Source organism: Panthera uncia, assembly GCF_023721935.1.
Source record: "Panthera uncia isolate 11264 chromosome E2 unlocalized genomic scaffold, Puncia_PCG_1.0 HiC_scaffold_19, whole genome shotgun sequence".
Taxonomy (NCBI): domain Eukaryota; kingdom Metazoa; phylum Chordata; class Mammalia; order Carnivora; family Felidae; genus Panthera; species Panthera uncia.
Window position 1 is genome coordinate 18,523,501 of NW_026057588.1, and position 26,824 is coordinate 18,550,324.

Genomic DNA, 26,824 nt, shown 5'->3' on the forward strand with positions numbered 1-26,824 from the left:
AACCACGTAATGACATTATAAGAAAACTAATGACCAATATCTCTCATGGACATAGATGCAAAAATCCTCAACAAATATTAGCAAATGAAATCCAACAGTGCACAGAAAGAATTATGCATCATAACCAAGTGGGATTCATCCCAGGTATGCAAGACTACTTCAATATTCAAAAATCAATTAATGTAACTCATCACATCAATAAGATAAAAAAGAAAAATCACATGATTATATCAATAGGTGCAGAAAAAGTATTTGCCAAAACCCAATAGCCATTTATGATTTTAAAAACTCTCAGCAAATTAGAAATAGAGGGAACTTCTCAACTTGCCAAACACTATCTACAAAACTTATAGTTGGGGCACCTGAGTGGCTCAGTCAGTTGAGCTTCTGACTTTGACTCAGGTCATGATCTCACAGTTCATGACTTCAATCCCCACATCAGGCTCGCTGCTGTCAGCACAGAGCCCACTTCAGATCCTCTGTCTCCCCTCTCTCTCTACCCTCCCCTGCTCATGCTTTCTCTCTCAAAAAATAAATGAAACAAAACAAAAAAACATACAGCTAACATCATACTTAATGGTAAGAAACTCAGTGTATCCACTAAGATCAGGTATGAGGCAAAGACTCCTCTCAACACTTCTTTTCAACATTGTACCGGAAGTTCTAGCTCATGTGATAAGTCAAGAAAAGGAAATAAGAGGTATAAGATTGGGAAGGAAGAAACAAAACTGTCTTAATGCACAAATGACATTATTGCTTATGTAGAAAATCCAAAGGAATCAACAAAAACTCCTAGAATTAATAGCAGTTCTAGCAGATCATTCAATCACTTTTTGCCGTAACAGAAATGAACAAGTGGAATTTTAAATTAAATACATGGTATTATTTACATTAGCACCCCCCAAAATTAAATAGTTAGGTGTATATCTAACAAAATATGTACAAGAGCTCTATGAGGAAAACTACAAAACTCTGATGAGCAAAATCAAAGAACTAAATAAATGGAGATATATTCCATGTTCATGGATAGGAAGAATCAATAGTGTCAAGAGGTCAGTTCTTCCCAACTTGGTCTATGGATTCAATGCAGTCCCAATCAAAATCTCAGCAAGTTATTTTGTGGATACAGACAAAATGATTATACAGTTTATATGGAGAGGCAGAAGATTTGGGAAAACAAAGGCTAGAGTACTGACACTACCCAACTTCAAGACTTACATCTAAAGATACAATAATCAAGACAGTGTAGTATTGGTGAAAGAACAGAGAAATAGATCGAAGCCTAGAGAGCCCAGAAATAGATCCACATAAATAAAACCAACTGCTCTTTGATAAAGGAGCAAATTTAATACAATGGAGAAATGACAGGATTTCCACAAACGGTGTTGGAAAAACTGGATATCCACGTGCAAAAAAATAAAATAAAATAAATCTAAACATCCACCTTACATCCTTCACAAAAACTCAAAATGTATCACAGACCTAAATGTAAAATGCAAATTTATAAACCTCTTAGAGAATAACATAGGAGAAGATCTAAGTGGTCTTGAGTATGGCAATGACTCTTTAGGAACAATGCCAAAGGTACAATCCATGAAAGTAATAATTGACGAGCTGGACTTCATAAAAATTTGAAACTTCTGCTCTATGAAAGACAATGTCAAGAGAATGAGAAGACAAACCGCAGAGTGGGAGAAAACATTTGCAAAAGACACATCCAATAAAGGAATATCATCCAAAATTGTCAAAGCTTAATAAGAAAATAAAGAACCCAATTAAAAAATGAGCCAAAAACCTTAACAGGCACCTCACTAAAAAAGATATACACACAGGTGGCAAATAAGCATGTGAAAAGATGTTCCACATCATATGTGATCAGGGGGTTGCAAATTAAAACAACAATAAGTTACCACTGCACACATAATGGCCAAAATCTGTAACACTGACAATACCAAATGTTGGCAAAGATGTGGAGAAACAGGAACTCTCATTCATTGCTGGTGGGAATGCAAAATGGTACAGCCACTTTTGAAGACAGTTTGACAGTGTCTTCTAAAACTAAACATACTCTTAACATACAATCCAGCAATCATATTCCTTGGTATTTATCCAAAGAAGTTTAAAAACTCATGTCCACACAAAAACCTGCACATAGATGTTTCAACAGCTTTATCCATGACTGCCAAAACTTGGAAGTAACCTTGAAAAACCTAAAGATGTCCTTTGGTAGGTGAATGGACAAATAAACTATGGTACATCCAAATAATGGAGTATTATTCAGCGCTAAAAATGAAACAAGCTACCAAGCCATGAAAAGACATGCAAGCCGTGAAAAAAAAAAAAAAAAAAAAAAAGAAAGAAAATCAGGAAACTTAAGTTCACATTACTAAGTGAAAGAAGCCAGTCTGAAAAGACCGTCTGCATCCAAATATATGACATTCTGGAAAAGTGATTGCCAGGGGTGGGGAGGTTTGGAGGGATAACAGGCAGAGCACAGAGGATTTGTAAGGCAGTGCAACTACTCTGTACGTACATAATGTACATAATGACTACATATGTCATTATACATTTGTCCAAACCCATACAAGCGTACAACTCCCAGAGTGAACTGTAATGTAAACTGTGGACTTTGGGTATCATTGAGGATCATTAATGGTTTTAAATATTTCATTTAGTGGGGCATGTTGATAATGAGAAGGGATATACAAGAAATCTTTGTATCTTCTCAGTTTTGCTTTGAACCTAAAACTGCTCTAAAGAATAAAGTGTGTGATATATATAACATGTATTTATTATATTCATATAGATTTACTTGTATTTATTTTTTATTTTAGAGAGAGAGAGAGAGTGGAGGAGAGGGGCAGAGGAAGAGAGAGAGAGAGAGAGAGAGTGGAGGAGAGGGGCAGAGGAAGAGAGAGAGAGAGAGAGAGAGAGAGAGAGAGAGAGAGAATCCCAAGCAGGCTCCACACTCAGCTCAGAGTTAGATGCCTGGCTGGATCCCACAACCCTGGGATCACGACCTGAGCCTAAATCAAGAGTCAGACTCTCAATGGACTGAGCCACCCAGACTCCCCTGTGTATGTGCTTTTAAATAAATGAGTACTGACACCTGCTGCACATGGATGAACCTCAAAAACATTATACTAAGGGGGAAAAGCCAGTCACAAAAGACCACATGTTGTTTGCTTCCCTTTCTATGAAAGGTCTAGAACAAGCAATTTTATAGTGACAGAGATTAAACTGGTAATTGCCTAGAGTTGAGAGGCTGGCTTCGGGTGAAATGGGGATTGACTGCTAATGAGTATGGGGCTTCAGTCAACGAGATGTTCTACAGTGATTGTGGCTCTGGTTGCAGAACTCTGCGAATACCTTAAAACCCCACACTTTGTATAGGTTACTTGTAAGATATGTGAATTACACCTCAATAAAGCAATGCTTTTAAAAAGGAGGGGGGATAGAAGGAGCAAGCCTGAAAAGGTCCACTGCCACCACCACCACCCGCCTCCATGGCGCCGTATTACCCGGGGGCCGGGGTGCATGTCCGGGATGTGGGGGTGTCGAACTGTGGTAGTGTGAAGGGACGCGAGGGAATGCGGGACACGGAAATCAGGGGTTTGGGGCTCTGCAGCCAGGCAGTGCGGAGATGCAGGGACTCTGGATGGGGAACCTCGCTAGCGAGGCGGGTTCAGCAGGAGGTGCAGGGGTGAGGGGAGGCGTGGCTACAGGGGTTGCGGAGAGCGCGGCGGTGTGAGGATGCACGGAAGGAGGCATTCTTCGCCTCCAAGAAGCGCAGAGAGGTGGGACAGGGATTCGGCAGCCAGGGGTCGAGGCGTGCGGGAGCGGACACCCGCTTGGCCACCAGGGGGCGTAGGCAAGCCGGGCGGGCGGCGGGTCCTGGCGTCCGGCAGCCATTGGGAACCAACCGTATGCCGGGGACGCGACCCCTCCCGTCGTCGTTGCGAGGGTCCCTGGCCCCGGGGCGGCCACCCCCAGCTCCCCACTCTGCAGTTGCGTCCGTCTCCAAACTCCCCGTCTTCGTTCTCTCATGGCAAAAACAGAGCTTTCATTATGGGCAAACAGACCAGCAAGTGAGAGCGGCTGGCATCCCTCTAACCCCGACGTCCTTTCCGGGGACCTTGGTTCCGCGTTTCTTCTGGGCATAGTACTTTCGGGGTTCATTAGGGATAGAGACCCCGAGGCGCTGCGGAGACGTTCCAAACACACAGGTACATATCCGGAGGCACGAACAAAACTGGCACATAGAGGACGGTCCAATTTTTGTAAAAACAACAACAAAAAGTCAGTTCTTTATGTGTGTAGCTTTCCTTCACTTGATCAACAAGTATGTTGTAACCTCGTCGGGCCTTATCTAGGCGCTGTGGGGCCGGCGGGAACGGACGGCGGAGAGCGAGCATCCGTGGGCACCGCAGGGACTGAACAGGCTCCTGCGCACGCGCGCCACGGGAAGGGGGGCGGCCGTCCTACAGCAGGTACGCGGGGCAGCTCCCGGCCAGAGGCACTGCGCTTGCACCCTGGACGGCGGGGAGAGCCTCCCGGGAAGGAGGGACCCGAGGCCGTCCCTGCCTGGAGGTTCACAGGTCACAGGCGAGCAGGAGAATAGGGAGACGAGCCAGATGGCGAAAAGGCCTGGAAGGTCATGGTCACATCTCTGGACTTCATCTTAAATGCGCCAGGAAGCCACGGGTGGGGGTGTTGAGCCGATTCTTTTCTAAAATACCGAGAGCCATTCGTGTGTTGAATGTGCATTAAATAAAAACCAAGAATGAAGCACTATCTATTGAGAATGTGCTTTAGCAAATCATCTCAGAGATTTCGATGAAATCATCTCGAACGTTATTAACTTAACAGTAAGTTTTGCATTGTGCACTTTCCTTTTAAGGGGTCATTTGGTAACATTTTCATTGAGCTACACCACCACGTTAATCTCACTGTATAATCACCTCCAGATTGTATTGTTTTGAGTCATTGCTCTCCACTGTTTATTCTAAGCCGATCTTTCCCTTAACGGAGTTTTTCTTTTTCTTTTTTCCCCCTGTTTGCTGCAGTGCTCCCCCGAGTAACTTTGTCCTCAAAAAGAAGCATCATTCTGAGTCTTTGCAGGTCTAAAGAAAATATCTTTCTGTTGCCTTTATTGGGAATCAGCAGTTTGGTCAGGTAGAGAGTTCTTAGGTCAGAAACATCCTCTGGGAAAACTTGGAATTTCTCAACTTCTGTCATCTTAATGGGTCATAAAAACCTTAGGACCAAAAAATCATAAGCCGTCCGAATGTGCATCCACAGGAGACTGGTTAAAGTCCTCAGGAAATGGCTAGCCAGTGGGACACTTCCATAAAAAAGAGCAAGGAAGATGTTTCTTTACTGATATGGAAAGATCTCTAAAATACCTTAGGTAAAAAAATTGAAATTAGGTGCATAAGGGGTCTAAGGTATGCTTCCATTTATGTTAAAAAAAGAAGAAGAAGAAGACGACAATATACGTATATATGCTGGGAAATGCATAAAATAAAATATCTCTGTAAGGTTACAGAAGAAGCTAGAAACATTTCTTGCCTCAGTACAGAGATATGGGTTAATGGGGGCAAGGCTCCTAGGGAGACTTGTTTAAAAACAAATTGTATCTATTGAATTGGAGTCTTGGGGATGTTCTACTGAGAAAAAATATAATGCTGTGCTCTCCTTTAATTTCACTTAAAAAGCAGAACAAGTATCATGACTAAAAGCGTTGACACTTTTAGTGCCATCAGCAATCCCCGTTGTGGGCTCTGCTCCCAGGTGTTCTGAGGGCGGGCCAGGAAGCCTAGCACGTCAACCTGATCCCAGGCTGTTCCGTCTGTGGTCTGTGGGCGCCACAGCCTCGCTCCTACCCTCCCCAGGCAGGCGATTTTTGCCTCCCATCTCGCATTGAACTGGACCATTTCTTTCCATGGGAACAATTCAGTCTTCCTCAACCCAGGGAGAGTCTCTTCACTGTTTTCCTTCGGTATTTCTCCTCCCCCTGCTCCCTCTCCCTCTCCAACACCTCCTGTATGTATATTGGCTCTTCTGGATCTCTCCGGCATGCATGACCTTTCTCTCACAGTTCTAGTTCCTTTATATTTGTTGAGTCTCAGAGTATCCCAGGAGCTTGTTTGCTAATTTTGTTTCAGTTCTCTGCTCCGATTTTAAAGCCTCCGTGGGGGGTTTCGGCTTGGAAATCCTTTTCTCAACCCCAAGAATTCTGTTGACAGGCCACCAGCCTTTGTTTCAATGTGGTGTCTCTCCAGCTATCGCTGAGAAGACAAAGTAGTGTTGGTAGGTTTTTATTTTTTTATTCTTCTAAGTTTTCTGTTGCTGCTGGAGCTAACTCGGTTTCATGGGCGTGGAGGGCTCCTTCGCCGACCCTGGGGTATGCACTTGGGGTTGTCACCATGGGGACATTGGGGAGGCTCAGCCAGAAACCACACTCTGGGTTGGGTCAGGATCCCCTGCTTTGGAACATTGTCCTTCTCCCCCAGGGCAGCCTTGTTTTCCCAGGGACAGCAGCCCAAGGGCTTCACTCAGGGGCCCCCGGCAATGCCAAGTTGGTCCCCACAGGTCCCTTAGCCGGCTCACTGCGCCCTCCCCACGTGTGGGGGTCAAGCCTGTGCTCCTCGCCCCCGCCCCCGGTTGTCTGACCTTGGAGAGGGACTCCTGGTCGCCCCAGAACTTCTCCTCAGGCATCGGGTGCTTCTCTAATGGCAGTGAGCGTCTGCCCACCTCCAGGGGGTCCAAGCCGGACAGCAGCTGGCCCTGGCGTGCTTCCACAATCGACAGATGGAAGCGGCCATAGCCCCTGACCAGGGCCGCACGGGGCAGCTTCTGGGGCGGATGCGCAATGTCGCCGGAGGGGACCAAAAGCGGCTGTACTTCACACTGCTGTGACACTGTCTTCTTGCCCTTGTCCGGGGCTTCCGGGGAGCCGGGGGCACAGGGTGGCTCCGAGGCCATCTCAGAGCCCCACCCGCTGGTTTGCCGACACCCAGCACCCCTGCCAGGCCACGAATGAACGGTGGCACCACGCGCCTGCGCCCCACGGCCGCTTCCTGGGAATGCCACGCCCTCCCCCTCGCGCTGCGCTCTCGTTGCTTCCCCTCCACGCGGAGCACGCTTACTCCCAGAAAAACGGGGTTCCAGCCCTGGGCACAAAAGGAATGAGGCCAAGCATGTGAAACGAGCAGCCCCACCCCCAGGGCTTTCCTTTGGTTCTCCCTGGCTCCCTGTCCCAGGACGATTTCTGTGTGCCCTCGGCCTGCGCAGGGGTTCGTGGCGGACCCACCTCACGTGAACAAGAGAGAAATGATCACTAGATCTAGAATGGGCCATGCATGAATTAAGATGCAGCTGTTGGAGGCGGGGACGCATATGAGAATACGAAGGAGAGATGTGTCCTACCTAATGTCAATGACAATAGGAGAGAACGAATGTCACCTCCAGTCGGGTAGCAGCCCCACAGATAGAAAAAGACTGGGTGGATATTCCACAACATTAATTGTTGTCACCTCTGGGTGGCTGAAGTGGTCTTCTTCCTTCTTGCTATTTTTAAACTTGTTCAATTGTTCTGATCTTTCTATGAGGTCACTTTGAATGCCAGCACTTTTCTCAAAAGTCTGGTTAGTGCAAATGAGGCAGCCTGAGAGCGGGGCCCCAGGGCTGCAGAGCAAGGACCTGATGCCTGTGTGACTCGGGCTGTGGGCGCACACTCCCCAGTTCTTGGTATGGGAGACTATGTGGGACACTTGGGGGACATCCACCTGGAGAGGCTGAGGCCACCTGCCAGGACCCTGATGCTGGGCCCCCTGCTGGACTCCCAGCCACCACTCTCCACTAGGAGAGGCAAGAGCCACGTGCGGACCACCTCCCTCTCACACGAGTCCTTATGTAAGGCCAAATGTCTTTATCTGGACTCAGCTTTCCCCATTAACAAAACTAGAGAAAACCCTTCACTTTTCATTTCTTTTTTAAAGTTTCAGGAAATAAAAAAAAAAAAAATCAAAAAGAAAATAGAAAAATTCCATTTTAATTAAACTGTACAGTCTGAATTATTTCCTCTGACACTAACTGAGGTTAAAAATAGAAATCAATTTCTGCAACCTTCCAAGGCAGCCTTTGAAATGTCAAGGTTTTAAAAATTATTTTACAGCATGAATTTACATATAAATACAATCTGTACAATGTATTAACTTAGCAATCAACGAGCTTCCATCATGGAGGAGATCTGGTACTGGGACAGACCAGGGCAGAATTCAATTACTGCCGCCTTAGTGGAAGACTTTTCAGCCTAGAAAAGGAAATAAAAGAGAGAGGACAATTAGATAAGAACCGAAAGCCAGACAGCTCCTTGGGGGCCGAGCACACCAGACCTCCCCAACTCGCAGTGGTACATCTGGACTCCTAGAATACAGAGGACAACCACAGACCATGAAACCATCATTTATTTATTTATTTTTTTAATTAGAGAGAGAGAGAGCACAAGCAGGAGAGAGGGAGGGAGGGAGAAAGAGAGCGAGCGAGCGAGAGAGGGAGAATCTTAAGCAGGTTCCACACTCAGCTTGGAACCTGATGCAGGGCTCGATCCCATGACCCTGGGATCATAACCTGACCTGAAATCAAGAATCGGATGCTTAACCGACTGAACCACCCAGGCGCCCCTAGAAGCATCAGTTTAATCTGCATTCTTAAAAATGCTTCTCTGTCACCCCCAAACACACAGGGAGACTCAGTCTCCACATCTCATATTAGGACCTGTTTATAAAAGCAAGTTCTAATCCTACTCACCTAGCTCCTGTAGGACCTTTGGGAAGAAGCTGAAAAAAAAACCATGTTTGCTCTAGGGCCAAGGGCTCCTGAGCTGGCAGTCTTAAATCTCAGCTTCATGCACACAAGGGTGTTCATTGACTACAGCTGGGTCACACTGGCTCTAGATCCTTGCTCAACAGCCCCAAAGTGAAAAACCACATGTCCGCAACAACAGAAGAGATGAAAGCTCTGGTGTGGTCACATAAAGGGATACTCCCTGGCAATGAGGACGAACCAGCTGCTGCAGCTGATAACATGGGGGACTCTCACAAACCAATTCAAGCGTCATACATGGTTCCTGTAAGTAAAGTCCAAGCAGTAGAGTAACCAACAGTGACAGAAGAGGGGCTACCTCTGGGAATGCGGGTAAGCATGCCAAGTGGGAGGAGACACGAGCAGCTGTGGGGTGCTGGCGTATCCCTTGATCAGGCGGTGAGAATGCATGGAGCTGGAAGGTGATGGTCTGTGCACATATATGTATGTGTGTGCACTAAGGTGTTTGCTTAGCTGTATGATTCTACGTCTGTGAAATTCTAGAATGGGCAAGACAATCTGATAGAGACAGGAAGGAGAGGGGTGTCTCAGGGGAAAGGGGTGGAGGCGGCAGACCACGGTTCCACCCAGAACCAAGTGGCACTGTCACAGCAGAAAAGCATCAGGGCCCTTACCAAGAGTGACACTCCATGCCAGGTGCTGGGGATGCAAATGAGACCCCTGTGGTCATGAGCCTCCCACTGTCCTTTGCAGAAGACAGGGGTGAGGCACAAAGGGTGGAGGGCCCTCGGGGCTCCAAGGTTAGAACCCAGGAGGCTCGGTGGGGAGGAGCGGGGGGACTAAACCTTTAACAACCACAAGAGTGAAGATTTAAGTGCACTCCACACCTCTGACCCTCCCTTCCTTGGAGAGAGGTGCTCTCAGGTGTGGGAAGAACCCCTCCAGCCCTCTTCCTGTGCAAGGATGTACATAAATGTACACACAGGGAAATCCAAAGGCCAGAGGACATTTTAACATTAACAGCACTGCCTGGATACACCGTTTTGCAGCTTTTGATCTCTTGATGGTAAGTTTTAGATGCCAATCAGCACACAGCTCTCTGCCCACGTTTTCTGATTGCTGCACAGTGTCCCACAGCAAGCCCTGCTCCCGCCCTCCCACCACGCCCTCCAGATGGGCACTGAGGGGTGTCCCCGCAGGAATGACTCATCAGATGGCCCCAAATCCTCAAGAGTGAGGTTCTGTGGCCATGTGACCTAACCTCCCTGGGCCTGGCCGTCCCACCTGGGAGATGAGGGGACCCACGTGTCTGCCTCGCTGGAGTGCATGAGGACAAAATGAGCAATGCCCGTGGTGTGGGCACCTTACCATCACGCCGGCATGCAGGAGGAGAGGGAAATGTAAGTTGGCACAGCCACTTCAGGAGGCTCGGGATTAAACTGAAATGCTTATCTTTGTATTTTTGAATCATGAGAATCTGCTGTCTGTTCTGAAGAAGTAAATGGAAATGAACAAGGGGGTGGCACTTGTATTTCCAGACAGCAAGATATACCTACAAGGCCACAGTAGTTAATGCAGGTGGGTAGAACAACATCAAATGGCTAAGAAACCAGAGTAGAGAATGGAGGAGGAGGCCCTCGGAGGCATGGGGACTAAGAACAGGACCGAGCTACTCTTCCTTTAATGAGCTGGTTCAGCAGGTAGGGCTGACATGGCCAGGGCTCACCTGTGCCTCCCCTTTCATCCTGGGCCCGCAGATGGACTTCCCCTTCCTGGCTCCGTGGGGGCCAGGCTGTGCAGCAGTGAAGACTGTGACATCCAGATAGGACCACAACAACCCCCAGCGCCACCCTCCACCCGTCCCCTCCTAGGAGGGCCATGCACCGAAGTGGAACACACTGGGGTCCTGAGTACCTTTCTTGGTTTTCTTTCTTTTTTCTTTCTTTTTCGATATACATATCGATCATTTCTGACATTTGCCTCTCAGCAAATACACGGAGATTCCAACAAGCCTTGGAAGGTTTCTGAAAACCAGTGCCCCCCACTGCCTACCTTCTCAGCAGTTCCTGGGGTGACAGGTCTACAGTCCCTTCTTCACCACTCGGGCTGTCGCTGCTGTCTGTACTCTCAGAACTACTGCTCTTCTCTGGTTTTTTATTCTTTTGCTTGCCTTTGTGTTTGTGCTTCCGGTGTTTCTTTTTCTGAAAAAGAAAAGGGCGGTGGGGGAGGGGGGACAACTGGGTGTTTCCCTCCCTGACTGGGCACAATGACAGGCTAAGGAGGCATTTGGTTGCCGGAGTCATTCAAAAACAAAGACAAAACATCTCATTTGGAGCGAGCTTCAGTCTACGATGGGACAGACCAGACAACACAGCTGCACGCACACACTCTGAACTGACCCTCTGGCAACAGACACGGCAGAACCAGACATGGTCAGGATGCCATCTTGACACTTAGCCCCCATCTGTCTCCTCCAAGGTTGACGAGGGAGACAAAGGCAAGAGAAACGTAGCTTCATTGAAATCTCCTTACAGCTTGCAGCCCATTGATACACACCACCGATAGAAACGTGCAGAGTGTGACCTTCCTCGAGGAACTCGTGGCTTGCCTTAGTGCCTTCACGTTGATGTTCGATTAAAGACTAAAAGTAACCTTAAGAGCAGCTAGCCCCTCAAGGTCCTGAAAGCCTTGCTTCCAAATTCCTTAGAAACTTACTTAAAAGTATATAATCAGTCACTCTCACAACCCCGGTGCAGCTCTTTCTGCCTTGGGTCCTGTCCCCGTGCTTTAATAAAATCACCTTTTTGCACCAAAAGCGTTTCAAGAATTCTTGCTCAGCTGTTTGCTCATGAACCGTGCTTCACCATGTCATCAAGGTGACCCCTGCCACCTCGCATGAACCTGACTGGGGCCACGTTGTTAGGCACATGTGATAAACTACGTATCAGGATGGCACAATGAGAAGCACAATGAAGAAAACAGTAGAAGGGTCAGAGAACAGCAGATACGCTGGTAAGAAATGAATGAATTTGGTTTTCAAACCTGGCAGCACCAGTTTTTCCCTGTGACACAAGAGGATGTTCATCATCTTCCCTGCTCAGGAATCCTTTCTTTCTGGCAGCCAATCACGGAGCTATTTGTTCTCAATTCCACCACTGTCCTGACCACTCTGGGGCCCAACACTAACATCAACTGAATTAAAAGCCTGTGCCATCGCTGAAAACACACGGATGGTGGGACAGGGGTGTCAAAGTGAAAGCACGCGCTACTCTTCCAAAGTTCCTTGACCTCCAACAGCAAGCTTTGAACCCAACTCTCTATCCATAATGATGACAGAGCAGTTGAGGAAAAACGTTCAAAAGAATATCTTCATCTGATATTGAATGAGTAACCAATTAACACTACTTTATTAAGATTCAACCATTACTCCCAAGTATTTAAATGTCCTTTCCTCCTACCTTTTCATGTTCACAAATAAAATGTTTTTAAAGTAGAACTGAATAATTAAAATATTCTGCCTGAAAGAAAAACAAAGTTCCTGCAAATTGAAGGCGTACATGAGTGTCCACATTCCTGCCAAGGTATGGAGAGGCCTGTGTGCCCCCACCTCGGCCACCAGATATTCTCCCTGCCTGGCTTCCCCTGTCACCCCTGGGGGCTTGTCTGCATGACAGAAGCAGGGACATCAGAGCCTGCACGCTGTCCAAGACGCCCGGAAGTTACTTACCTTCTCTTTCCTCCGTCTGTGCTCTTTCTTGGTCTTATGTTTTTCTTTGTTTTTTTTATGTTTCTCTTTCTGAGGTGCCTCAAGTTTCTGACGAACATCTGAAACACAAACGTTAACACATGAACTATTGGGGAAAATAAAGCCCAAATTGTTGAACAAGGAATGTGACGTAGGTGGAATGTTTAACATTAAGGTGGGACTCCTGCCCTGCCTCGCTGACAAACAGGTTACCTGTCACCTGGTAGCTCTATATTTAGAAACTGCCAGAAGCCTCAACGCAAGACTTGTGTGAGCCAACCCGTATCTTGCCACAGCCTTATCTGCCAGATGAGTCAGATGGACATAGAGTCGGGAGAGAAAAAGCACAAGCCTTTTTTAATTTAACATCCTCAGGCAGCTCAGGAGACAGACCAGAGTCTGAACCTCAGCTTGGCCGCCAGCTCCTCCCTGACCTTCCGCACGTTGCTCAACCTCTCCAAGCCTCAGTTTCCCCATCTATGAATAGTGACAGGAAGAATCCTTGCTCTCTCTGGGACACAGAGGATTGGACGGAACCGTGCACATGAATCCCGTAGCCTAGAATCTGGCACATAAACGTCAGCTCCCCTCACATCATCCTCCCTTTACTAAAGCACATTACATATGCGTTTTATCTTCTAAGTTGAAAAAAAACCCTAGAAAATTAGCATGAAAACAACATAATGTACATAATCATTAAAAAGGACCAAGCAAGTAGCATACACTTAAATTCTCCACCTCCAAACTCTGACCAAAATGTTTTCATAGGTCATCAACCTCCAGGTCACCAAACCAACAAAAATCAATTTTTTCCACCTAAAGAAAAGTTTCAAGGGAATTCAGAAGAATGGATATTTTCCAAATCTAGGTAACAGGTGCCTGTAACTCTCTGGTCCTATTGTTTGGTCAGATATTTTAAAATCGGACTTCTCCAAACTTTTGTTTTTAAGTGCTTGTTTTTGAAAAACCATTCCCCCTCAAAAACCCACAGACAAAATTAAGTAATTAACTATTACAAGGATATCAAGGACAGTCTGGGAAATGGGAATAAATAACTTTGCTCTTAAATTCCAATACACTTACTTTAAGCTGGAGATCTGAACTAAAGCAAATAAGAAATGCATTCATTTCAATTTTTCAAAACATCACACTTTTTATCACCTCTTTGAAAGCTGGCTTAATTAATCAAACCAATGTTTATACGTGGGTGCTATAGGAAACTATGAAGCAGATAACAGAATTATGTCATTTATATACCTGGGCCAGGTTATCAGATGTTTGTTAACCTGGCCTTCAAGGAGATGATAATCCAGTCTAAACATTTTAACAAAACTGTCCATTTAAGACACTGAATGGAAGTTGTTGACCGATACTGGGGACGGAGGATGGACTATGTTTACTTCTGAAAGAATTATTTTTGCTTTATTTGCTACATCAGCCAACACAGAAAAAAGTCTCAGACTACCCTTCTCCCTACAATTCCTCACCCATCTCTGTGTCCTAGATTTTTACTTTTTTATTTCTGTAAGTGACAACATTTGAGATACTCGGGACTCTATTATATATAACGGAAAGTTGAAGGAAAAAAGTTTAAAGGTCTCAGGCTGTAAAGCAACAATTCTCATTTAGGCACTAGGTGGAAGTAATGAGATGCAAAATGTAGCTAAGAACAAAAAAACCAGAAACAAACGTATGTACAGTTGATCTCAAACAACACAAGTTTGAGCCGTGCAGCTCCACCATGGTGGGTTTTTTTTTTTTTAAGTAAATCCAGTACAGTACGGTAAACATGTTTTCTCTTATGATTTTCTTAATAACAGTTGCTTTTCTCTAGCTTACTTTACTGTGAGAACACAAGATATAATACATATAACATATATAATAAATGTTAATCAACTGTTCATGTCATCAGTAAGGCTTCCGGGCCACAGTTGGGTATTAACAGTTAAGTTTTGGGGGGAGAACAAAGCTATATGCAGATTTTCAACTGTGCATGGTGTTGGCGCCCCTAAACCCCGCCTTGCTCACAGGTCAACTGTAGGTATTTGGTCAGCCTTGTGTTGGCCTAGATGGGCGGAAGTAATAACACGGTTAGAGCTGTCACAGCTCAGGGGAGACGCTGGTGCCGATGCAAACAGGTGAACCAAGGAGCTCTCAACTCACTGGGGCAGAAGATGGGAGGCAGCCGTGGGCCGAACGCTTCTCTTTCGTCTATCTGCATCTTTTGTATCGGAAAGGAAGGTGCGGACTCCTGGGCTACCGGCTCGCTAGCTGAAAAACACCAGGGTATTAATTTTGTCTATTTATGTTAGTATTAATTAACATTTTACTAATATTAACCTGTTCGAATCTTTAATTAATACCTGTTGTCACCAGATAATGTAAGCTTTTCTTTACCACTTTGCTGAGGATACAGTAGGCAAACCTGACCTCCAACCTCGGGGACATTTGAGCTGGGAATTCAGTCGCACGAGGCACCTGCAAGCAAGTGCACCAGTGGCGACAACACAGGGGCATATACAGCACACGCTCCAGGTCACCTCACTGAGACCTCAAGAGTTGCAAGATGTCCTCGAGGAAAGATATCCTCAGAGAAGAAGAAAAACTTACAAACAGGGATCTAAGACAGTCCCAGCTCAGAAAGCTTAATTTCATTGAAAATAAATGATCAAAGAGGGGGAAAACTGAATATAAACACACTACCATGTTCACATTGGTAATGCCATTTTTTAAACAGATGACTATGTTTTCATACAGAGGAAAGAAAAATGCAAAAAACCTGGAAGAGCATGCATCAAAGTATTGACAATGTTTATCTCGGGGAAGCGGGATTCCAAGGATCCTGGGCTTTCTACAGTTCTATATTTGTAAACTTTTACAGTTCAAGTATATATCGCTTTGTAATAACAAACAAGCTGGTTACTTTTTTCCACAGAAATAGGAAACAGGCATTTGCAAACTGCCTAAGAATAAGCGATGTTTTATATCTCTATGTAACTTCTTGGTTCAAGGCCCTCAAAACTTATACCCAAGTCTACCACACACTGTCAGGGCTAGAAACCCCTCTCCCCCCACCCCCCCCGCCAAAAGGCTGAGATGGAAAATTCTGTCCACCCACCCAAGCATCTGAAAAACCTCCCACCCTTACAAGCGCCCAATGACTTCCTTTCCCGTCCAAACTCCTGGCTGGCGGAAATGCCCTGTACACTTCAGGACCACAAGTTGCCAATAATCCTAGCACCTCATCATCAACCAATTAAAAAAAAACAAAAACATGCTATTTTTTAAACAAAAATTCTACTATTTTTTAATTCTTCTCAACTAAGATAAGTGGGAAAATCGGTATTATCAAACATAACTATCATAAAAATGCACCAGAAATTTACATCCAAATCCACAACTGAAAATATACAAGATTAAAACATCGCTGCCCGCTAATTCTCCTGGTTTAAAACTGCACACTAAACAAAGAAGCAGCTTCTCTAGACACATCCTCATTTTCTTCTTTAGATCCCCAAATCTAAAGTAGCGACATACCACGTGCCACAGATGATGTTTCTGCCGAGTCAGTTTCTTGGGAGCTTTTGAAGTCAGCTTCCCCGGTACCTGCCTGATCATCCTCACTGTCGCCTTGCTCATCCTCAGAGGATGAGGACTTCTCATCGGAGGAGCTGGCAAAGATGGCCTTAAATAAGTCCATGGATGGGCGGCTCCCTTCTCCTTCAGTCTGTGAATCCACACCTTTGCTTACACTCTGTATTAACAATGAAATGAGTCAGGAATGAAGAAGCAGAGGTGAGGGGAGTCAGACGTTCTAGAAACACACACACACACACTCTTATGTTTATGCTCAGGTACATGGGTCTCCATACCACACACGGTCTAACTAAACAATGGCCACTCACATGGCATTTATTCTTGTGATGTTTCTGATTTAACAACTGCAGAGCGAGCTGACTGGTAGAAGTAGCTGAAGGTTCTCATGGAGACAGGTCATTAATCAGAATTGCAAAGGACTCACAAAAATGCAGTTGGAACCAGCACAGTGCTTCTGTCCTGTTTTCAAGAGTCTATCAGCCTTCAGAGGTCCAAAATTAGAGGTTAATGAAGGCAGGGGCCTGAACCTAACTAGGTCAATTGTCTGCTAAAACAAACCTTCACCATTCTCCCTCAAATTTAAACAAGACCTAAGGTGGGAATGCAAACTGGTGCAGCCGCTCTGGAAAACAGCATGGAGGTTCCTCAAAAAATTAAAAATAGACCTACCCTATGACCCGGCAATAGCACTGCTAGGAATTGACCCAAAGGATACAGGAGTGCTGATGTATAGGGGCACTTGTACCCCAATGTTTATAGCAGCACTTTCAACAGTAGCCAAATAATGGAAAGAGCCTAAATGTCCATCGACTGATGAATGGATAAAGATGTGGTTTATATATACAATGGAATACTACTTGGCAATGAGAAAGAATGAAATCTGGCCTTTTGTAGCAACGTGGATGGAACTGGAGAGTGTTATGCTAAGTGAAATAAGTCAGGCAGAGAAAGACAGATACCATATGTTTTCACTCCTATGTGGATCCTGAGAAACTTAACAGAAGACCATGGGGGAGGGGAAGAAAAAAAAATGGTTAGAGAGGGAGGGAGCCAAAACATAAGAGACTCCTAAAAACTGAGAACTGAGGGTGGATGGGGGGTGGGAGGGAGGGGTGGGTGGGTGATGGGTACTGAGGGATGCTGTTGGTACTGATGGGTGCTGTTGGGATGAGCACTGGGTGTTGTATGGAAACCAATTTGACAACAAATTTCATAAAAAAAAATACTGAGAACAAACTGAGGGTTGATGGGGGGTGGGGGAGAGAGAAAAGGGGGTGATGGGCACTGAGGAGGGCACCTCTTGGGATGAGTACTGGCTGTTGTATGGAAACCAATTGGACAATAAATTATATATATTAAAAAATAAATAAACAAACAAACAAGACCCAAGGTCTTATAACATAATGTCCAAAATGTCAAAATGTCCAGGATGCAATCCAAAATTACTTGGTATACAACCAATCAGGAAAACCTCAACTGGCAAAAGACAATTGATGGACGCTAACCTCAAAATGATAAAAATGTTGGAATTATGTGGCAGACTTTAAAGCAGCTATTATAAGCATGCTCCAAGAATACGGCCAAACAGACGGAAAGATGAAAAGGTCTCAGCGAATAAAGAAAAGATATAAAGGAGAACCAAATGAGGATTTTAGAAATGAAAAATACAATAACCAAAATAAGAAATTCACTAGATGGGCTCAAAATAACAGCGGAACAGACATGACAGAAGAAAGAGTCAATGAACTTGATGGCAGATCAATAGAAATGATCTGATTTAAATAGAGAGAGAAAAAGAGACCAAAAAGAGGCCTGTGGGCCAATATCAAAAAGTGTAACATTTATGTCATCAGAGTCACAGGAGGGGAGTGAGAGTGTGGAGCAGAGAAAATAATGGCCGAAAACGTCCCAGATCTGGTGAAAAACAAGATTCAGGAAGCTCAGCAAAACCCCAAACAAAAGAATCTTGAGGAAACCCACACTCATACATCATAACCAAACAGCAAAAACCAAGGACAAAGTACAAATCTTGAGCAGCCAGAGGAAAAATCACATCATTCTAAGGAGGGGAACACGTTGAATAACTAAATTTCTCATCGTCAAGCAGGAAGGCCAGAGGGAAGTGGTACAACATTCGTAAAGGGTTAAAAGGAAAGTCCTGTTGACCCAGAATTCTGTATCTGGCAAAAACACCATTTAGGAATGCAGATAAAACACACATTCTCAGGGGCGCCTGGGTGGCTCGGTCCGTTAAGCGTCCGACTTCAGCTCAGGTCATGATCTCGCGGTCTGTGAGTTCGAGCCCCACGTCGGGCTCTGGGCTGACCGCTCAGAGCCTGGAGCCTGTTTCAGATTCCGTGTCTCCCTCTCTCTCTGCCCCTCCCCTGTTCATGCTCTGTCTCTCTCTGTCTCAAAAATAACTAAACGTTAAAAAATATTTAAAAAAACACACACACATTCTCAGATGAAGGAAAATTAAGAGAACTGCCCTCTCGAGTTAGAACTTCTCTAAAAGAACTGCTAAGTAAGGGGAGTCCCTCAGACAGAGGGAATGATAGGAGGGAGAGCTGGCACTTCAGGAAGGAAGAAAGAGCAACAGCAATGGTAAATATCCAAGTAAATAAAACGGACTGTCATCTCACCAGTTCTTTAAACATGTCCAACAAGTGGAAGCAAAAATTAAAACACTGTCTCATGAGGTTTTCAGCGCATGTGCACATAATACATAAGGCAACATCATAAAGCTGGAGAGTGAAGGGACCTACAGAGTGGTAGAGATTCTATATTCCACTTGACGTGGTAAAATATCAATTCCAATTAAACTGTGAGAAAATAAGCATGTATATGATAGAGCAATCATTAACAAAATAGAGTTAATGGGGCGCCTGGGTGGCTCAGTCGGTTAAGTGTCCAACTTTGGCCAGGTCATGATCTCACAGCTTGTGAGTTCAAGTCCGGCATCGGGTGCTGGGCTGACGGTGAGGAGCCTACATGGACTTCTCTCTCTCTCTGTCCCTCCCCACTCACACTCTCTAAATAAACAAACTTAAAAAAAAAAGGGGGGCGCCTGGGTGGCTCAGGCGGTTGAGTCTCTGACTCTTTACTTTGGCTCAGGTCATGATCCCAGGGTCGTGGGGTCCCAGGGTGGTGGGGAGCCCTTGTTGGGCTCTGTGCTGAGTGTGGAACCTGCTTAAGATTCTCTCTCTCTTTCTCTCTCTCTCTCTGCCCTTCTTCCCGCTCGTGCTCTCTCTCTAAAATAAAATAATAAAACACTAATAAAATTATGAAATAAAAAGATAATATGATACTGATGAATCTCAAAGGTATGAGTCTCAAAAAGTTATATATGTATATTGTCTGATTCCATTTACGTAATATTTTGAAAAGAACAAAACTATAGATACAGAGAAGAGATCAATGGTTGATGGGGGTTTTGCAGGGAGGGGAGGGTATGACTAGAAAGGGACAGCATGAGGGAGTTTTTTGGGGTGACGGTACCATTTTGCATCCTGATTGTGGCGTGGTTCCACAAATCTGTATCTGTATAAAAACTCACCAAACTGCACATTTTAATGCATGTTCCTTTAAAAGATAATTTTAAATGAGGCTATCAGAAATAAAACCAACTTTTTGATAATTCCAGAGAAAGAAAAAAAAAAGGCAACACAAAACACTCAAACTCTCTAAAGATCTGCAGTGCTATTTCCTAGCTTATAGATTAATGTTCTAAGAAAGTAAGTTCCTTTACAGTTTCTGTAAAGTAAGTTTTTATTAAGCGAGATGTCCATACTTGACTGATTTCTTTTTTTAAAAAAAAGAAGTAAAACTAACTTTTTATTAAATTCAACTTTCAACTATTAGACCAGCAATTTTTTACAAAGCCAATGGATATTTTGTTTATACTCCCCACAAAAGAAAACACAGTGAATTTTATTTCAGTGGCTGATGCTAAGTGAAAGCCATCCCTGGCAAAGAAGTTCACACCTTTCCTCATATGATCAAAGACATGATTGAAACTACTGCAGTGTAGAGCAGGTGCTGGCAACTACAGCCTCTGGGCCAAATCCAACCCACTGTCTGCCTTGTAAATAAAGTTTTATTGGAACACAGATGAACCCAATTTTTTTCCATATTGCCTGTGATTTCTTTCCCATTTGACAGCAGAGTTGAGTGGCTGCAATAGAGACTATATGGCCCACAAAGACTAAAATATTTACTATCTGGCCCTTCTCAGAAAGCTGGCAGACCCCTCCTATCAAGTGATGACAAAGCACCATCACAGAGAAAGGCAAACGCCCCAGTCAGCCTGGCAAAGAGAACCTGGAAGCCCCAGATACCTTATCTGAGAGTGACTCCGTCACATGTTCTTCCTCTTTGATGACTAAAGGGCTGGACTCTTGTGTAGGTGGGCCAACTTTTGATCTAGCCAAACTTAAAAATTCACTAATGGAATCTTCTTTCTTTTCTTGTTTAGATGTATCCCATCGTGATGGTTTTCGTGATTCTGAAAGGTGGGAGGACATAGACGTGATATCAGAATGTGGCAAGTAAAAGGCAAGCTCTCCATTCCAGCTCTTTCATTCATTCAAGAATACCAGCAGACCTACTGTGGGCCAGGCATGGTGCAACGTGTCGGGAACATGGCAGGTGCTGAGGCAGAGCCCCAACCCCAAACAGTATACGTCTGGACTCTTACAACACGAGCTAATGTGTTCATATGAGCGATTCCCTTAATGGAGGGAGAGCTCACACCGTGTGTACCCAGGAGACTTTCCAACAGGATCAGGGTTGAAACCATGGTCAGCCATGGGCCCGAGGAAGCCCCACTCACTGTCAGGACCTTGGTGTTGCGGCCCTTTTTCACTCGCTGCTTGAGTTGCAGGTGAGGAAGCAGTCTCTGGGAGTGTCAGAAAGTTGAAGACTGAGTATTTGTCACGTTTCACTCTTGGTAAGCCAACCAAAGTTGAACTGCAGGGTGAAAAGAAAACACATATATGGAATTTCAAATAACAACTGTGAGGATAACATCTAGTTCGTGTGAAGTTTTCCATCTTGTGTTTTTCACCACTAGCTCTTCTCTTTGCTAAGAGGCCCCTGAAGGTGATTGTGCTTCTCCAAGCAGTTTAAGAATTTGGAATGGCTGATGTTAGGGCCCACGAGGTTTCCCTTATTATAGTAAGAGCTAGAATTTAACTTTGAAAATGTATTCCCATGAAGGAAAAGCTCCACTGCTAAAAATATACCTAAATTTTCTGACAAAACCTCAGATTCAACGAAGGTGTCGAACTTGTATAAAGAATTAGTGTAAGTAATATTCTAAATGTAAACTATATGTGATTATTAAAAAGGTGGCAAATCAGACCAGCATTAAGTTTTTGTAACTTGACATATCTGAGTTTCACATCTTTGGTAGAGAATAAAGTCTGCTTTCTGGATGTTTGCTTATTATTATTATTATTATTTTTAGTAACAAATTAATGGAAGTTAAATCTGCAAAATCTGCAACTCCAAGCATTTACAAGTAAATTCATCTAGAAAAAAGGAATTTATATGAGTAGGTTAGGGGGAGAGTTAACTTTAATATGGGGGAAGGAGTACTGATGTGAGGACAGGTTTATCCAACTTACTCTGGATAAGGGTCAGGGACATTAAACCTCTTACACAGCAGCTTGTCAGGATGCCACTCAAATGTGTCTCTGGTAAGCTTCCCGAACATCTTCATCCTCACAGCCGACTGCTTGTCATTGACATCATTCTGGGAAAAGACATTCATTCTGTTTCATCAAGAGGTCACACCACCGCCCTGAGTGCTCTTTCACTGAAAAGCTTTCAAGCAACCTTCCAAAATTTCCAAACGGTGCTTATGCTGCGCCACTGTGCTAAAGGCATAAATCATTCTTATTCTATAATGCCACGTATATTCTGATCATTCCACTGAGGGATCTAAAATATTTGTTTGAATTTTACACTTCATCAGGTAGGGATGTGATGGCGACAGACCTCTTGGTCTCGAGGGACTTCCACTTGATCTGAATCGTCCTCCTCCTTGGCATGTGTGAACCTCGAGGACAAGGTCGAATGGGAAGACACATACAGCAGAGCTGCCCGAGCAAACTCATCCCGCTCGCGGCCTCGCTCCCATTCTGTCATACTGGGGTCCAGACAACGTTCCAGGGCATCTATGGTACAAGGAATGAGAAACTGCTTCACTCTTAGGAAAAACGTAGGGCTTAGAGAAGAACACCCGGTGGGTCCCACTGTGTCTCTGTAGATTTTACCAGAGAGGCCACAAATCTGTACCCTGGTTTGTAAGAGCATGGCGGGGAGTACCTGTCAGGTTATATCGTCTCCCCCCTCAACATGATGCTTTTATTGAATTCTGTCTACCACACAGAACAGAGAAAAACATTTGGGGACTCATGCTCAGTTAAATCTTCGAAGCCAGGGGCGCCTTGGTGGCTCAGTCGGTCAAGCATCTGACTTTGACTCAGCTCACGATCTCAAGTTTCGTGAGTTTCAGTCCCGCATCAGGTGAGCTCAGGCTCCACTTCGGGTGAACATGAGCCCCGCTTTGGGTGAACCCAGCTATATCCTCTCTCTCTGCCTCCCCGCCCTCTCTGCCCTTTGCTCACTTGCGCCCTCTCTCTTTTTCTCTCAAAACAAAACAAAACAAAACAAAACAAAACAAAACAAAATAAAACAAGACAAGACAAAACAAATCTTTGAAGCCAGGAACTTGCTACCACTCCGGGACAGTGATAAGTTCATCCTAACTATATTCCTAAGTCTTGGCAGAAAAACACTCCTTTTTCTAACTTTTGGGTTTTTTTAATTTCATAAATAAACACTGGGGGTAGGTTCTTAGGTCTGCTTTCGAAAACCGACCCCTCCGATTTGCTGACGACGCTCACGAGAACTGCTATGAATAACCGTAATCCCTCTCCTCAGTCTGGCTGTATTTACTCCGTAGATCACAGAGTGATTTTTCCCCCCTTGTAATGGTTCAACAGCCAACTACCTTTTTAAATCAAATTTTAGGCCATGATTTAGGGCTGGATGATTAGGATTTTAAGACAAAGTGGGAGATGACCTTGTTCTCTTGGTGTGAAATGCAACACTTACAGAAGGCAGGCATCTGCACACAGTAAATGGTCTGTAGTTCAGCAGTTGCCACTGCCAAGCCATGTTCTCTACGTCAACAGCTATCTTTGGGACCTGAGATATGGAGAAACACAAGCTGCTTGCTCCTACTTTCTGAGGTCAAGAGCCAGGCACTAAAATCTTTGCACTGTTTGCAGCAGGACAAAGCAAAACACCGGCAGAGTGGGGTACTTCAACTTTCAATCTGGGACAAGGGCCAGAACGGCAAAACTATTTCCGCTGGCTGAGAGGTGGGAGACCCAGGCCCAGCACCCACCTTTCTGACCCCATTTCATATGTACTAAAAACTCTTCATATCGTTTTTGCTTTTCTGGATCTTTCGCGAAAGGTTTGAAGTTGCTGGCTCTCGTGGCAGCTGTCCCACCACTCAATGCCATGTGCCACGAGCAGGAACCCACGTCCGGAGAGGAAGGCTGGGGTCTGCTGCTTGAGGCCTTCTGGGCCAGACTCCTGGCCTTGAGTTGAGCTGCTTTAAGGTCAGTTGCCTGCTTCATTTCTCTGATTCTCTCTTTATCTTTTTGGGACAGAAACTCTAACACTGAAGTAGATGAACCTAAAAAAAACAGTAATATGGAAGAGATGAAAAGTACCCTAAGACAACCACAGTGACATTTCTGTGGTACGTACATGTTCAATATCACAAATGTACATAATTAGAGTATCTTAGTTTTTCATCTGTACTCGTATTATCCCTGGGAACTAGACAGTGAAAATAACATGACTCCTATTTTACAGTTGGCAAAAATGGAGGTCAATACTTGGATGTTTATCAGGTGAGTGAGTGGTCCTAGAACAAGGAAGCTGACATCCCGGGCTCCGGACCTCCAGCCTGAGGCGGCCACCACCTCCACAGTCCCACCGGGCACAAGCCCTGGTTCAGAGCCAGCTGCCCCTGCGTCATTCACTCCTGTCATAGCACCCACTGAGCACTGTCCTGGGCCGGGAGGACACCGGAGACAAAGTCCCGCTCCCCTACATGGGGGCATGGAAATTAGAGAAACCCAAAGTCAACAACACCAGAGGATGGCTACGAGAGGAAGACCATGAAGGAAACAGGTTGACATGACTGAGGGGGCCTAGAGGTGAGGGCTGGGAGGGGGAGCAGGGAATCACTAGCATATGTGAGGGGGCAGGGGAAGCCCGGAAGGTGCCTCCAAAGAGATAATATTTGTGGTGAGTTAAGTAAAAGAAGCCGAAGTAGAAGGGAAGAGCAGAGGCAGAGGAGATGGCGAACATCAAGGCCCCAATGTGGCACGTCGCGGTGGGCAGGGTCAGAGGGAGGGAGGCAGGATCACAAGGCTAGACTCAGGGGGTTAAGGGAGAGTAGATATGGCTTGAAAAGAAGGCACGACTGGATCCCGTAGCCTGGTGGGGAGTCTGCATTTGTCTTCAATGTGAGAAGTACTGGACTGTTTAAAGAAGGGCAGTGATATCATTCGGTTCGTCCGGCTGCTGTTGAGGGGAAGGGACTGCAGATGGGAAGAAAAAAGGAGGCTGATAATGAGGCTCTGCAATAGTCTGGGCGAAAGAGGGTGGGCGCTCACTCCAGGCTGGAAGCAGCCGAAAGGCAGAGACATGATGGCGTCCCCAGTGTGTTGGGGACAGCGCTGAAAGGACCTGCTGATGGACGTGGGTGGGCAGGAATCAGGATTCCTACGTTCTGGTCTAAGCAGCAGATCACTAGTGGCATCATTCACTGACAAGGGGAAGACCGGAGGAAGAGCGGGCCTGGAAAAGGAAGTGGGGAACCAAGACTTCCGCTCTGGTCTGTTATATTTGATATATCTATTGGGCTCCCGAATGGCAAGTCCCAGTTCACCTCTCACAGTGGGTCTTTCTGGGCCAGCCTAGAGGGGATTCTCCACACTTGTCCACACTTTCAGATGCACTCGTCCCTTTTAGGCTTTCGGGAAAGAGCTACAGTCCCCTTTCCCCTGAGGAAAAAAATCACACATTCTCAGGCTGTGCAGGGACAGCGAGGGCACCGGGTCCCTGATCTTCACCACATTCCTGGACAATTATTACAAGTCTGAAAACCACTGAGCTTAAGACAAGAGCTGCGATTTCAATGGCACAACCCAAACTTGTGTTAGAAAACAAGTCTTAAGAAATAAAGGATACGCACACTGCTATGTGTGCTGCTCACAAGGAACAATTTTGTTCTCACAGTGTGGGAATACTCAGTCATGTACCAAGTGTCACTGAGAAAACAACTTTCCATTTTGATTGTGATAACCCCAATTACTATCAATGTAATGTTCTTAATCTCTGTGGCGCATACCTTGAATGGGTGTTTCTCCCAGCAACTCCGCCCGCTTGGAGGCATTCAGCTGGTGCCTACTGTGTGTCCCTGGGTCAGGCATTGGCTTCCCAGCTGACTCTGACAATACCTGGACTAAGTGGGTGTTCTCTGAGGTTGCAGCTACCACAGGTCTGAAATAATGTACCGGTCGATAGTCTCTCGGCAATTCAGGTGGTGGGTAAGTCTTAAAAAACAAAAAAAAAACAAAAAAACCCCACAAAACTCAGAAAAGACAGGCTGTAAGATGACCATGTTTGACTTACCCAAGAGAACCCATAACCCATGAGTGTTGTGAACCCTGCCCTTGCCAGGCCAACATCCAGCAGGAGGGTCGCACTGGGAACAGCCTCTCCAGATGTCTAGCCAACATCCATTCTGGATCTGGAGGGTCACCGGGACTCTACTGTTCCAATGGCCACACATCCTGAATGTTACCCCTGCCCACTTCTGCAGACAGATGCCAATATGCATGCGTTATGTGACAAGAAAGATGACAGTAGGTAACGCAACGTATCGGCCCACATGCAGAACTGGCCTACTATAAATTAGAAAACTTAGAAAAGTTCGACTCAAGGCTTAGAAAAGACATAATTACTTTAAATAAGTTATTTTTCCATTCAGAATTATTTTTCTGGTTACATTTCAGTTCCAAAGTAGAGTTTCAGGACTTACTTTTTTGATCTGAGGTATTTTTAATTCAAAAGCTGACTGAATTGAAATTGAAATATATCTGAGAAATTCAGGCACTGATGATGATAGAACAGATACATTAAAAAGAAAGTATACCGCATTTTTATTTTTTTTTTAATTTTTTTTAACTTTTATTTATTTTTGAGACAGAGAGAGACAGAGCATGAACAGGGGAGGGGCAGAGAGAGAGGGAGACACAGAATCTGAAACAGGCTCCAGGCTCTGAGCTGTCAGCACAGAGCCCGACGCGGGGCTCGAACTCACGGACCGTGAGATCATGACCTGAGCCGAAGTCGGATGCTTAACCGACCGAGCCACCCAGGTGCCCCTATACCGCACTTTTAAATTACTGCACAGAAAGGTCTCCCTTGCTCTGAGTCTAACAAACATGTATTTATGGACAGTCTCATTTAAGCCATTTTCTAGATTTTTTCCGCTACTTGAAACCCTGAGCTCCGTAACCAGTGAAGCACCGAATGCTCTCCGGCTGTGGCTCCGGG

The 26,824-nt window shown here is 45.2% G+C and overlaps 1 protein-coding gene across 2 annotated transcripts in view; it reads right to left on the reverse strand.

The window, feature by feature from the left end:
- Positions 1–8,038: 8,038 nt before the first annotated feature.
- Positions 8,039–26,824, reverse strand: part of GPATCH1 (G-patch domain containing 1) — a 39,857-nt gene continuing 21,071 nt past the window's right edge. Inside the window, exons 10-20 of one of the 2 annotated variants that reach the window (XM_049621533.1) lie at positions 25,614–25,818; positions 23,589–23,885; positions 22,172–22,350; positions 21,799–21,926; positions 21,012–21,139; positions 20,509–20,675; positions 16,112–16,328; positions 14,738–14,845; positions 12,557–12,654; positions 10,882–11,030; positions 8,039–8,317 (exon numbers count right to left, since the gene is read on the reverse strand). In XM_049621533.1, coding sequence (XP_049477490.1) covers positions 8,287–8,317; positions 10,882–11,030; positions 12,557–12,654; positions 14,738–14,845; positions 16,112–16,328; positions 20,509–20,675; positions 21,012–21,139; positions 21,799–21,926; positions 22,172–22,350; positions 23,589–23,885; positions 25,614–25,818 — 1,707 coding nt within the window. In that variant the 3' untranslated portion in view covers positions 8,039–8,286. Of the gene's footprint in view, positions 8,318–10,881; positions 11,031–12,556; positions 12,655–14,737; positions 14,846–16,111; positions 16,329–20,508; positions 20,676–21,002; positions 21,140–21,798; positions 21,927–22,171; positions 22,351–23,588; positions 23,886–25,613; positions 25,819–26,824 lie in introns of both variants that reach the window. The other variant, XM_049621532.1, reaches the window with a different exon arrangement.